The 14019-nt window shown below is 44.8% G+C and overlaps 1 protein-coding gene across 1 annotated transcript in view; it reads right to left on the minus strand.

The window, feature by feature from the left end:
* EXTL3 (exostosin like glycosyltransferase 3) overlaps window positions 1-13739 on the minus strand; it is a 52625-nt gene extending 38886 nt beyond the window's left edge. Inside the window, exon 1 of the mRNA XM_056852746.1 lies at window positions 11245-13739. Within this exon, the coding sequence (XP_056708724.1) occupies window positions 11245-13392 (2148 nt within the window). The 5' untranslated portion in view covers window positions 13393-13739. The remainder of the gene's footprint in view (window positions 1-11244) is intronic.
* Between the last annotated feature and the right edge of the window lie 280 nt (window positions 13740-14019).

Here is a 14019-nt window from a genome sequence, read left to right on the forward strand (position 1 = left end):
CAAAATAAAAAACAATTAAAAACAAAACATTAAAAGATTAAAGCACAGCATAAAAATGAAGGAGAAGGAGGATGAGGAGTTGGTTTTTATAAGCCAACTTTCTCTGCCCTTTAAGGAGAATCAAACTGGCTTACAATCTCCTTCCCTTCCTCTCCCCACAACTGACACCTTGTGAGGTAGGCGGGGCTGAGAGAATTCAGAGAGAACTGTGACTAGCCCAAATTCACCCAGCTGGCTTTATGTGGAGGAGTGGGGAAACAAACCCAGTTCACCAGATTAGAGTCCGTCGCTCATGAGGAGTCGGGAATCAAAAGCAGTTCTCCAGATTAGAGTCCACCGCTTTTAACCACTACAGCATGCTGGCTGTTCTATGTGAACAGTCCCAGCTGCATTATTGACTACTCACCTGCCCTGACATGCATAGCCCGGGCTAGCCCAGTTTCATCAGATCTCGGAAGCTAAGCAAGGTCAGCCCTGGTTAGTACTTGGATGGGAGACCACCAAGGAAGTCTAGGGTTGATATGCAGAGGCAGGCAATGGAAAACAACCACTTAATGTCTCTTGCCTTGAAAACTCTATGAGGTCTCAATAAGTTAGCTATGACTTTATGACACTTTCCACCACACTCACCTGCAGAAACCTGGCAATCCTGTGCTTGACCAATTACCAAGCTTTGCTTGAAAGTGCATTTCTGTGAAACTACAAAGAAGTATCCTTTGTGATTTTATACCACCCCATAAACACACATGACACTTTAACTCGCCAATATAAGCAAGGAAAGACGTGTCTCTAGGAACTTATGATCTAGGTTTTTGACAACACGGGAAGACAAGAGAAGGAGTGAAAAGGCAAAATAGGGAGGTCTGTAAGCAAGGCTTCATTTTGGTTGGAGATGGGGACTAAGGGGTTTTGGAAAAGCTGTTATGAAAAAGGTGGGTTTTGAAGAGGAAATTGGGAAACCATCGAGAAGTTCTGGGGAAGAGTTCCAAGCATAGAGTCAGTGAGGGAGAAGGAACAATCCATTCAACAGAGAAGTAGAGTGTAGAATGATGGATTACATCATCTTGAGCTCCCTGGAAGAAGTTGGGATAAAATAGTGATAATAAAAGGCAGCGTGAGCCAGGAAATACTGGTTGAAGCCACACCTTAGGAACCAGCCACTACCCCAGCCTCATGTCACAATGGCCTTGCAAGGATTAGGACAAAATAATGTTTGCAATGTGCCTTGAGTGCTCTGGTTAAATGGTAAGTAATATATATTATCATATATAGAATGCTTTATGAGGAAATGGAAAATCTATGCAGATTTCCCCCCCAGGAAAGACAACAGGAATTAGAGCCACCAGCTATCCAGTGCCCATGCTGTACAAATGCCATACAGCATTCTGAGTTCTACACTGTTCCCTCCTCCCCTCCCAGTAGGGGAAACCATTTCAACAATGGTCTCATGGAGGAAAGCATTAGCTGCTTTTATTTATTTATTAGTTCTGTATGCCGCCCATTCCTGACTAGGTCATGCTCTGAGCAGCTCACAACAATAATACTATATATTAAATATAGTTACGTTAAACAAATTTAAGCAGGTGCCACCGAACTACAAGCAGTAAGAAACAGTGTTGGGTGGGCAGCCATACAGAGGGAGATCTCAATCAAACAAAAGCAACTTCTAATCAAAAGAAGGAAGGGGGAGGGAGGCCAGCAGATTGCAAACCATCGCTGCCCTCAACGATATGCCTGGTGGAGCAGCTCAGTCTTACAGGCCCAGCGGAACAGTTATAAGTCCCACAGGGCCCTGATCTCATTAGGCATAGCATCTTGCCAGGCTCGGGCCAGGGCTGAAAAAGGACAGCCAGATACTTTTCGGGCCAGGGATCACCAGAAGGTTCTCTCCAGCAGAGCGAAGTACTCTTTGGGGGATGTATTGGGAGAGGCGGTCCTACAGGTACAAAGGTCCCAGAACTGACCCCAAGTCATAGGTCCCAGAACAAAGGTTTGCCTGAGCCTTGCTGAAAGTTTGCATTCACAGTGAACCTCACAATGAAGCCATTCTTAAGATATTGCTTCTTTGTAAAAACAAAAACAGGCATCTATCCCAAATGAGCTTTCAGGTGGGATGAGCGGCCTGCCACATGGATCAAAGCTAGCCAAAAGAAAGGATTAGTGGCCATACACAGCCAAGTAACTGCCACTGGCTACAAACCAGCTAACCTGCTCATAAATGCCTACAAATGTACGCATACTTAGATAGGTGCCTCAAGTGGGAAGAAAGAATTCTTTAGCAGCCAAATCACAGCTGGTGATCTTGACTAGTCCCTGGCCTGCAACCGTGCCAAATTCTGCCCCCCAAAAAACCTTCAAATATTGGTCAACACGTGAAATAATAGGCAAGTATTAAAAGCATTTATTTATTGGAACAGTAACAAAGAATTAACAGGCAATTATGCGAATTGCAAAAACAAAATTACCCATTTTCTAGAAGCTTCCGAAGTCCAAGCCAGCACAAAAGCTTTACAGAGTACAGGGGGGAGGAAGCTGCAAATACAAAGGACCAGGAAGGGTAGCCCTGATGCCTGGGCACTCGTGACCAGCGCCAGGCTCAGGGCCAAACTAGCAGAGACGGGCACCCCAGAGTTTGCCCTGGTGATACACCACTGTTTTAGACAGCGAGTTCCCACTTGGGAACCCCTTTGGGATTTCCTTGGGGGCCCAATTCTGTTTGCATCCTGCCATTTTTCTGACTTGAAATGGCACCAGGGTGTGTGTGGGAAAATAACACTCCCCCTCCCCCCCCCCCGGGCTGTTTCAGGTTCAACAAACAGAACAAAAAGGTAACTAATTCTCAGCTCTTCATCCAGGAAATTCAATGCCCTAGGATGCTGAAATGGGCACTGATATGAAGGGATTTTAAAAAAAGGACTGGACCAATGATGCTAAAGCCTTTTGTGTATTTAGGTGACACAGTGTATTTAATTGAGTATAGCTGCATAAAAGAATTCAGAAAGCAGCATTTGAAATACTAGCATTTCAGTGTCCCATATTTTAAATTGTTTCCAAAACACAAATGCCTGTTTCCTAAATCTGCATGTGGACCAGCAGAGAAAAACCGGGAGACGGGGAGAACACCAGGTAGAAGAGAGTCTCCTGTTAACTACAGAAAAACAGCATGGATTGTTTTAGCAGCGCTGCCACGCCCCTCCTAAACTACAGCAAGCGAAGAATCTACATGGGCACTTCCTTTATGCTGCCAGGGAACATCCCATGCGGAGGGGCTGAGGGGCCAGTGACAGAGCACATGCTTTGTGCGTTCAGAAGACCCTAGGTCCAACCTTGAATATTTCTAGTGAAAGGGATCTTGGGAAGCAGATGCCAGGAAAAACCCTTTATCTGCCAGAGATCCTGTATGAGCCTCTGCCAGTTACAGCAAACACCACCATACTGGGTTGATCAATGGTCTTACTCCGTGTCTAGTGGCTTTGAACATTCATGTATTCCCAGGAGCAGAGGGCCAGTACTAGTGCCTAGTGGCTGAGGCAGGACTGCAAGAGGAGGAAGAACTCAGCTCCAAGGATGCTGTATATTTACCACTTCAAGGACCTTGGGGAAGGGGATTGATTATTCCCCCCGCAGACTGGTAAAGAACATAATGGATAAGCCTTACAACTCTTCACAGGTCTCAGACAGCAACTGAATAGTGCTATTTGAGGAAGAGGAAGAGGAGGAGGAGGAAGAAGAAGAAGAGTTGGTTTTTATATGCCGACTTTCTCTACCACTTAAGGGAGACTCAAACCTGCTTACAATCACCATCCCTTCCCCTCCCCACAACAGACACCCTGTGAGGTGGGTGGGGCTGAGAGAGAATGGCTGTTACCGCACTAGGTATTCCCAGCGATGTATTAAGAGTTTGAAAATGTTATAAAAAATACTGTTCGCACTTTGTTTGGCCCCTTTAGCTGTGAAGAAGTCTTCCAACCATTTTTTAGCCATGGCATGCAAAAACCCTTTTAAAGTGATGTTTTTTATAACATTTTCAAACTCTTAATACATCGCTGGGAAAACCTAGTGCGGTAACAGCCAATGACTTGCCCAAGGTCACCCAGCTGGCTTCGTGTGTAGGAGTGGGGAAACAAATCCAGTTCACCAGATTAGCCTCTGCCGCTCATGTGGAGGAGTAGGGAATCAAACCCAGTTCTCCAGATCAGAATCCAAACCACCACTCTTAACCACTACACTATGCTGGCTCTCATGTTATTCATGTAACAATAACATGAAAATATACAAAATTGTAAAAACAATTGTGCTAGAAGGAAATGAGCATGGCTTTGATGATACTAAACTTTGGAAGTACTGCATTGTTACTAGGGCTGTGACTCTATGATGAAAGAAAAAGTACTCATTGTGTAAAATCAAGGGTGGTTTGGAAAGGCATGGAAATTAGCAAAATGTGGTGTGGGCCATCATTACATCATTCCAACTCCCAGACTTAAACCCTGGTTTAAATGAGTGCAGATTGTTGGCACAGAAGGTTTTTGACTAAGTTGTCGTAATCTATGAAATAATATGACCTTTGTTCTCTATCCAAGTTAATACTCCCCCCCAACACACACACACAAGGCACCCAGATTTTGCTATTAGGAAATGAACAGTGTCAAAAAGAATGTTGGGCAAACTGTATGTTGGAGTCATCTGCTGTTGTCATAGGGCAAAAACGCATGGTCGCTTTAGCCTCCTTTATTCCCTGTTTCAGCCAGGATTCAGCCAGGATCGAACGCACGTTCAGCAAAATGCATGTGTTCGATCCTGGCTGAATCCTGGGAATAAACAGGGAATAAAGGAGGCTAAAGTGACCATGCGTTTTCGCCCATAGTGGCTACGATTATGAGCTAGAAAGAACCTGTTCAAATGCTGTCAATAGCTCATGGCCATAGGTGCTCTTTTCTCTGCCTCCCTATCTCCCTGCCGCTTGAAGTAGTACAGCCCCTTGAACAGGCTGAACTTGGCCCATGACAATCAATGGCCAGCCTGCCTTCAGGGACGCCTTTCCTAATCATCTTAGACTCTGAGGACCCCTTGTGTTTCTCCCATGGAAGTCCTTGCCCGTTTCAAGGGTTCTGGGGCGTGTCCTAGGGCACCCAGTCAACTCGCAAGGGCTGCTTGCCAGACACACTGGCTGTTTTTGTTGCCATATGTAAACTGAGCGCACCTCCCGGTAAGAATCCGGCAGATCTGCAATTGTGTATTTCAGAGGAAGGTCAATAATGGGGGCTGACTGTTTTTCTAGGGAATCTTATCCCCCCCACTACTAGCTTTTTATTGAGGAACACTGCCCTAATCATTGTTGGCTTAATAACGATATTATACCTATCCAACTCCTCTTTCTGATTTGAGGCCCTGGCCTTTCTCATTCCCAAAGACAGCAAAAACAATTTTGTTTGTTTTTAATTGCTACCGTTATGCTTTTGCAGCTGTTTGGCATTCTCTAATTGCCGGCTATGTCACAACTGCCATTTCCAAACAAGCATTTTGCATTCTATGTAGAAGTGATCAGGAATGTAGCCCAAACTGGCTGTTTTTCTTTTTTAAAGCAAAACTCATTTTCCCACAAAATGCTCTTTTGCAACTAATTTAGCCGACCATTTTCTCCCAAGTCCTCATAATGAAAAATCAGAGTAGATCAGGGGGAGGCAGCAAGAGAAATGCCAGGCTCAAACTGCAAACTTGTGAAAGAGCAACCACACCCTTTCTGAAGTCTGAAATGGCCCTGGACTATGTTGTAAACCATAAAAGCCACAGCAGCCAACATTTTTTAACTCTACAGTTTCCATCTTAGATCTGGGGCTGAGTCACATATGCAAGTTTGGCACTGAGTCTCCCTGTTGCTGATGGCTGGCAGCTGACTTTGGGATGTTGGCGCCAGTGAGAAAGAGGCATCTCAAATGTGATCCAAAACAAAACTAGAGGTCTGTCTGTAGCAGGTCACTCACACGTGCTGCGGCAACTGATAAACATGGGATGTGTCCATCAGCCTCCCTTATATTTTTTTACAGGGCCAACACTGTACAACTGGGCCTACAGCTTCTCTACCACACCCATAACTGTACTCCAAGGGCTGTGCCACCCAATCCCACCCTATCCCAATTTCATGCTCCCCCTCCCACCTCTCCATTCCCAGCTGCTTCATCCCAGCATCTTTGACACTGCTCGTCTGGTTTTTCATCTTCACTCCTTTCTAGGGTTGCCAAGCTCCAGGTACTAGCTGGAGTTCTCCTGCTATTACAACTGATCTCCAGCCGATAGAGAACAGTTCGCCTGGAGAAAATGGCCGCTTTGGCAATTGGAACTGAAGTCCCTCCCCTTCCCAAAACCTGGCCTCTTCAGGCTCCGCCCCAAAAATATCCAGGTATTTCCCAACTCGGAGCTGACAACCCTTCTCCTTTCCCACCCATTTTGGAGCTCCAAGACTTTTCAAGCTCTGTCTCCTCCGATGGATTGTCTCCGCCAGCCTGGCTCTGACACCAGCAAATGAACCTTGTTTTGCTCAGCAGGGAGTTTGGCACATAACATCTTCCCTCCAGCCAGCCTTCCTACTTCCTCCTTTGCCATTAGAAGAGGGGAGAAGAAAACGCAGATGCTTGCTCACTCACCTTTGCTGAGCTACTCCTGCTCCTAGGATGGTTAAAAATTAAACAAGCTCAGGAGCCCATGGGACTTGAACTGCAAGAGGGGAGGGGAGGGGGGAATTGGGGAAGAGGAAGGGAAGAATCTTTTCTGACCAGCTGGCTATATTTGCCACACCAATACTCTCCCCCTCTCCTCCAAGGAATTCAAAGCAACTTTGTGAGAGTACCCACTTCAGCGGGCTAAGTTGTGGAGGCTTCACCAGGAGCTCAAATACTCATGTAGGGGGAGAGTCCCTTCCTTTCACCCCAAAGACAGCTACCTAAGGAATAGCAGATCTACTGGGAGGCTTTGTTTGCACGGTTGATGTTGTGTGTGTGTGTGTGTGGGGGGAACCAGCAGAGAAAAGTTATGCAACTGGATTTTTTGTGCAACTGAACATTCACAGGGAGAACCTGGCTGAGGGAGGGGGCTTGTGCTGCCCCAGTTTCTGCTGGAAGACAAGGTGGATGCCTGGCAGCGACTCGACCAAGGCCAGGGCATGAGTGAATGTGGTTTCCTCCCTTCCAAGCCGGTACTCTAGTTGCTACACCATCCCTGCTCCTCCAGGTTTAGAAGCCTCAGCGTGTATTGGTTGCTATGGTTTTGGAGGCTGTGCCTATTTCCTCACGCACAAGGGGCTCTGTCTCATTACACCGTAATTTGTTGGAGTTCATTAGCCGTCTGCTTTGGGTGCTTTGATCAGTAATCACTTTGTCAGAGTGGCATTATCATTGTTCCGCACCTGGTGGTCTTATGGTGCTTGAAATTGTTTTCGGGTTAATAGAAAAAAAACACAATTTTTAATGATGCTGTTTCTCCCCCACGCCCTCCGTCCTTAATTAGAAGAAAAATGTTACTCCCTAACCCTTGCACCTTGTTCTAAATAGCCTGTAATCAAGTAATACCGAGTAAAGAAACTAACACATATTTGTTTTCTGCTTATGTGATCAGGGGAAAAAAGATATTGCATGCCTAAACTCCCATATTAAGTTTTTAAACTCTTGGGCAGACAACTTGCATTTTTTTTCCAGCTTAGCTTTTCAGTGTTAATGAATGGGGAATGCAAGCAGGAATATTGGTCTTCGGTGCTTAACAAAACAAAATTCTGCCCCAATTCTGTGATCTGTGTGTACCTGTTATTCAAAGGAACTATTTGCATTGTTCCTCTTTGCATGATTTGCTGGTGCCCTGCAGCGGCTGAGTTACCTGGAAGTTCGTATGTTCTTTAGCAACTGGTCAAGCCTCCAGGCAGAACTGCTCACCTTGAAAATCCTGACCTTAAAAGGATTTAAAATATCTATATTAATTAAACTGCAGCCTTCTAACTCTACTCGGAATTGCTACAAGGGGTAGCAAAAATTCTCCCAATCATTTATTTCCCCCCAATGGGGACCCAAAGTGGTTTGCATCCTCTCCTCCATTTTACACTCACCTTAACCCCGTAAGGTAGGTTAGGCTGTGAGTGGGTGACCAGCCCAAGGTCACCCAGCAAGCCCCCATGGCAGGGTGGGAATTCGAACCTGCCTCTCCCAGATCCAAACACTGCACTCTAACTGCTACTCCACACTGGCTCTCCAGCTACCCTTTCTGCTCCCTAACCTTCAATCATAGTATATTACTATATAGCACGCAGTAAAAAATTTATTTACCTCCATTCTATGACGTAAGGGTTGGATCCTCCAGGATGTGTTCTTACAATAGTCACAATTATCCTCGGAGCAAGGAGCCTTTGAGCCTCTTGCATCGGGGAACGCTCCTTGCCCCAGGGGATAGTGCCACCGTTTGCTAAAAAGATCAACGGGATTCAGCCCTGTCTGTTTAAACCCCTCGCTTCTTCACCCCTTTGCTCTCTCACCCCCAAACTAGTTTTTTCTAGAATCACCCCAAATCCTAGCAGCCTCTGTGAATTCACTCAAATATGAATCTGGAGTTGACAATTAGGGTTTTTAAAAATGTAGTCAGAATCCATCTTTTTTTGCTGGGTATTTCCTCTCACTGGTTTTATTGTGTCTTTAATGGATTTTAAAGCTGGGCAGGTTAAAGCTTGCAAATAAACAAAAAGGAATTTCCACCAACATTCCAGCTGCTCCAAAGCAGGAACAATTCTGAAATGAGGCTTTGCTTGCGTATTAAGAAAATTCGTTTCAAGGTACACATCCAGGAAGCTCCATGCATTTGTCCTTCCAAAGAAGCGAAGGTGTTAAAAACATTTTAAATGGAAATACAGCAAGGATTTTTTTTTTTTTAAAGAACAAAAACTCAGCAGGGCTAACACAAATATTCATTTTGCAATGACTGGAGCAATTGTAACTCATTTTACTGCTCCCCAAAAAGAATGTTTTCATTTACTTCTGCCTGGGAACAGTGTGATTTACTAGTCAGAAACAATAAGATGAAATATTAAAAATATACATTCATTTCATGCGGTGCTAAGCTCCCAGATGCCAAAGTGGCTGCAAGCACCCCCTTCTGCTTTCAAATAAAAAATTGAGATTGCCCTTTGCAACAAATAACCGCTTTTTACTGCTTCAGAGAAAGTGTTACCCTTGAATTTGTCCTCTATAACTTCTTGGATTTGTAGCCCACCAGATCCACAAACCAAGCATGAGCCTATGGGAAACTGGTGCGCACTTTAATCATTCCCAGACGGAATCAAACCACGAAAAAGCACCCAATTGTGCATTGGAGTGCAGCTGCTATTTGCTTTGTGTTCTCTTGTCTTTGACGGTAAACACATATAGATGCCCTATCCCATTGAAGGCAACATGATGCAAAAGATAAGCCACCCACACTGGGATACACAACCCCACATTAACTGAAAATGTTCACAGATCCACACTTGCATAACATCATGCTACAGCATCTGTACTAAAGCCTGATCAAAATGGCAAGATCAAGCCTTTGGATCTAGTTCATTTCATACAAACTGTCAAGAACAATTTAAAAGGAGGGTAGGTTTTGCAGAGACATCCAAATTCATGTCATATTCCAAAGTGAAAAAATTTACAGGCTAGGACAGCAAAATTAATTTTCTCTCTCCCTCTCTTAAAAGAAGTTTGCAGATTTTTCAAAGAAGAGGTTTGAATAACTAATGGCTTGTAGGCCAAACACACACACAGAGTGGTACAGTTAATTTTTTTTCTCAAACTTACACTCGTAAGAAGAATAAACTTGTTTTTTAAAAAGCTATGAAATACTCCACACTCTCCGGGTCTTTGGGTTTTATATGTGACACGCCAACAGCTTCTTAAGAGAAGCAACAAGCACTATGCGTATTTCACATAAATTATATTCTATTCCTATCTAATGCTACACCTTCATCATGGAAGGCAAATTATCATTGACCAATCTGCCTTAAGAGGACTTTTCCCAGGAAGTACATTAATTGTTCAGCCCACCTTCAAAGACGCTGAGTGATCTTGTGCAGTTATATAACTGCAAAGAATTGAATGCCAGGAAACAAACTGAAACTTTTTTATAGAGCATAACTATTCATTAGCGGACATAAGCAGCTGGAGAATTAGAACCCCCCTATCCTGACCCAGAAGAACTATCCATAAACAGACCTCTGATAAGCAGCTGGAGAATTAGAATCTCCCTATCCTGACCCAGATGAGAGCCATGCCTGTTTTAGTACACAGAAAATCCACCAAACACACTTTCATATCAATAAAAACTGCCATGATTCAGGTAACAACAGCTTTAAAAAAAAAACCTCAAGGCTCTCTAACAGAACTGAAAACACCACCTTTCACCAAGTATTCAGCATCCATTTTTTATTTTCTTAATTACCCATTTTTTGTTTACAAAGGGAAGGTGAAACAGAATTCGTTCCCCATGCCACTCCACGCCTGCAAATTTCCAAATCTTTCATCCCAAGAAAAGAAGTCCTGGATATGAGTGAAGCCAAAAGCTAGTCTAGCAAGTAACTACATCGCAAAGTAGACAGACTGGTTGATCACTGCCTCTCTCAAGCAGCCAGGACCAAATCTGGACATCTTTAAAACAGCCATAGCCCGATCCTTCTTGGAAAGTAAATTAATTCCTTCTGAGTCCTTACAGATATGTCTCCAGTTGCTCCTCTTAAATTTGATCCATGACCCTTTGACCAACAAACCAACAAAAACTTCTCTTTGAACTATACTGTCTTCAGACTCCTAAGATACTGACCTCATCCAGGCTTTTAGCCAGGTCCAATAACTGAACACTACAATAGGTAAGGGGATTTGAATCTGTTTTTTTCTCCAAACTCTGCAAAGACTGTCCAGGCTAAAGATATCAAGTTGAGGTCACTTCTGCAACCACTTAGCACAAAACTGACTCTTGGGCCGAAACTGGCACGCAAACTGTGGGGGAAGAAGGGTGACCATGTAAAATGGTGTACATCGGACATACCTCAGGATGGAACAGACCCTGTCTCCATTCAAGGATCTCACTAGAAAGATTCTCAACAGCCTTATTGTACAATTTGAAGACAAGCACATAACGCTAAAAACATAGCATACATTTTGTAAAGGAAAAAAGTCTTCCAAAATTTTTCCATCTCTCTCAAGACTTGTAAATGCTAAATAACTAAATGTCTCTTACCACAATTGGGACACCAATGTCTGGCCACAGGAGATCTTCTGATGGAAGCTTGGGGGAATTCCAGACTACAACAACTTTGTTTAAATAGGGAAGACCATTGAGCCTCTCCAAGGAGTTCATTAATACTTCCTCTCGCTCGTAGGTTAACATTACTACCGTAAATTGCTCCCTGGGGACATTGCCACCTAATGCAGCTTGGAACTCCTTTCCAGAGCCACCAGCTCCTCCACCAATAGGCCGAAACCCAGTCCCAGACCCTAAAAACTTGGCTTCTGATGGTAAGACAGGATCAAAGGGCGTGTGGGGAAAGAGATGGAACGGCCCAGGAGCAGAGTTCCAATTTCTGTAGATATCCATTGCTGTGAGGGTAAAATTGCGCAGGTATTTGGGAGATGAGTAGGGTGGCTCTGTTTCCACCGGCCCCAGGTCTAAGTCCCCGTTGTCTGCCATGTTGGGGTCTGTGCCAGCAGCTTTGCCTGATCGGTGAGGGATCTCCACTGCCATTTCCTCACGAATGGGAATAGCTGGGATTTGGATTCGAGTCCTTATGATGGCCAAGACTGTGTTGAAGACACTTTCTGAGGTGGAAAAATAGGTCTCCCACAAGAAACGTCCCTGCCTCCTCATGGCCAAGAGGTCATTATCAGAAATGCTTCGCAGAAGAAAGTGCACTTCTGTGATACGTGGCTTTGGTATTATTAAGGCTGCCTCGTTCCACCGGATCACATCATGATAGGGCAGCTGGACCTGCTCTCCAAGGATCACTGGGATAGCTCCAACTTCCAGAGCCTCAAAGAGTCTCATTACACACCCTGCAGAGATCACGAGATGGGTGTCCCCTGGGGTGATTATCAGTGCAAAAGTAGATAGTTTCAGTAGCTCTAGTCTGTCCTCCCTTTCCCCACAAAGAGCCCACTCAGTGGGCAGACTTGCCTTAGGTTGGTTCTTACAAGTGAATTCCACCAAGACAAAGTCCAGCTTGCTGTCTTGAACAGCCTTCAGGGTGGTAATGATCCTATCATCATAGTCTGCTGGGGCATTGCCTTCAATTTCCTCCTCAAATGAACGTACCTCTTGCAAACTGGACCGGAGAGACTCCACCTTCTCCCCTTGGAAGCTGAATAAGTATTTCCGCTTGACTGGCACCTGGGGTGGGATCTTTAGGAAATTAGGTTCAGACATTGCATGGACCAGAGGAGACACTATAAGATCAAAACCTGGGCGATACTGTACATCATAAAAGGTGGACTGGGCAATCATGGCCCGCCCGGTACTGATGTTATAAAGAAAGTTCTGAGTCTCAGACTTCCTGGATAAGTTAATAATGAGATGGTTGTGTCCATCAGACCTCCAATATGGCAGTGTGTGCAATTGTTGCTCTATTTCAGTAGGTTTTGGCAATACGGGTTCCTCAATTTCTCCCACTAAGATTACGTATATACAAGCAATGTTTGCATTTTCAGTAACGTACACATTAGTTCTGACAGTTGACTCAAAGGCTTGCCTAACTAGGGGGTCTAACGAGCTCGAAAAATGATACTGGTCACTGTTGTAGACATACACTGGGAATCCAGAAGTTAACGGGCAACGTGAATAGTCAAAGCAGTTGTGTAACCGGCAGTTCCTGTTGGATTTTGGCAAGGGGAAGTTAGAGTCGTCTTTCTCCGGCAGCAGCCGGATCGGCAAAGAGAGCTTGGGCTGATTTTGGGCCATTAGTTCTTTGTACGAATGTTCGGTTTGACTGATGACGTTCTTCAGCTGCAGGAGATCCTGCTTGGCGTTCTCTATGCTTTTCTTGCAAGCTTCAATCTTGAGGTTCAGTTTGGCAATCTCACTGTTGAGCTCCTGCCGCTTGGCTTCCAGCTGAAGTAGCTCCTCGCTCACCGACTCTCTAATGCGGCACAAATCCTGGACGTGCTTCACCTCACACAGCTCGTTGCCGGTGCGTGGGCCAAAGATGCGTTTGCCGGCATCATCTGCATCGTCTATGGTGGTTAAATAGTAATGGGCGATAAGGGGAAAGAAGACCAGGATGATGAACAGTGTGAAGCTAAGCCAAGTGAGCCGGATCCTACTGGACCACCGTAACATCCAGGGCTGGCCTCCATTCCCCACGCCCCCATTCCGCAACATGGTATACCCAGTCATGAGTCCAAGAATTGGTGCGCACCGTATCACGTTGGATCAGTAGCCATAACCAAAGCAGTTTTTATTAGCAAGTCACTAGAATGTTATTGTGTCAATCTGACAAAGGGCCAATAGAATGGAAATTTCATCTTCTCCACAGGATGAGGGATATAACTTTGACCCAATGGAAAATAAATCATCAAACTCTTCTCCTTGACCGCCAGTTAACTGGGTGTTGCTAGGAGAGCAGGAGCAGTGTTGTCATGGCAATGAGGAGTTTCCTCTGGGTCAGGGAAACACAACAGGAGCAAGCCAGCCGTAATCCGCTCTCTCAGCATTCTGTCTTACTGTTCAAGGAACAAGACATGCAGGAAGAAGCTCACACACCAGAATCCCTCGTAGCCATTTCATTGCCAGTATTCCATCATTCCTAGAAGACAGCAATGATATATCAGACAATGCAAGATCTGCCTATTTTTATTACACTACAGAAACAGAGACTACTTTCACAACAGCAAGGCACTATAATGCCCTATTATTTCCCAAAGCTGAGCTACGGCTTGCAAAGCAGAACTAAAGCAAATGCAACCTGGGGCTTGGTTAGATATTTTCCAGACTTGGTGCGAGAAAGAACAAGTCAGGCTTGCT

Source organism: Euleptes europaea, chromosome 7 (genome assembly GCF_029931775.1).
Source record: "Euleptes europaea isolate rEulEur1 chromosome 7, rEulEur1.hap1, whole genome shotgun sequence".
Taxonomy (NCBI): Eukaryota; Metazoa; Chordata; class Lepidosauria; order Squamata; family Sphaerodactylidae; genus Euleptes; species Euleptes europaea.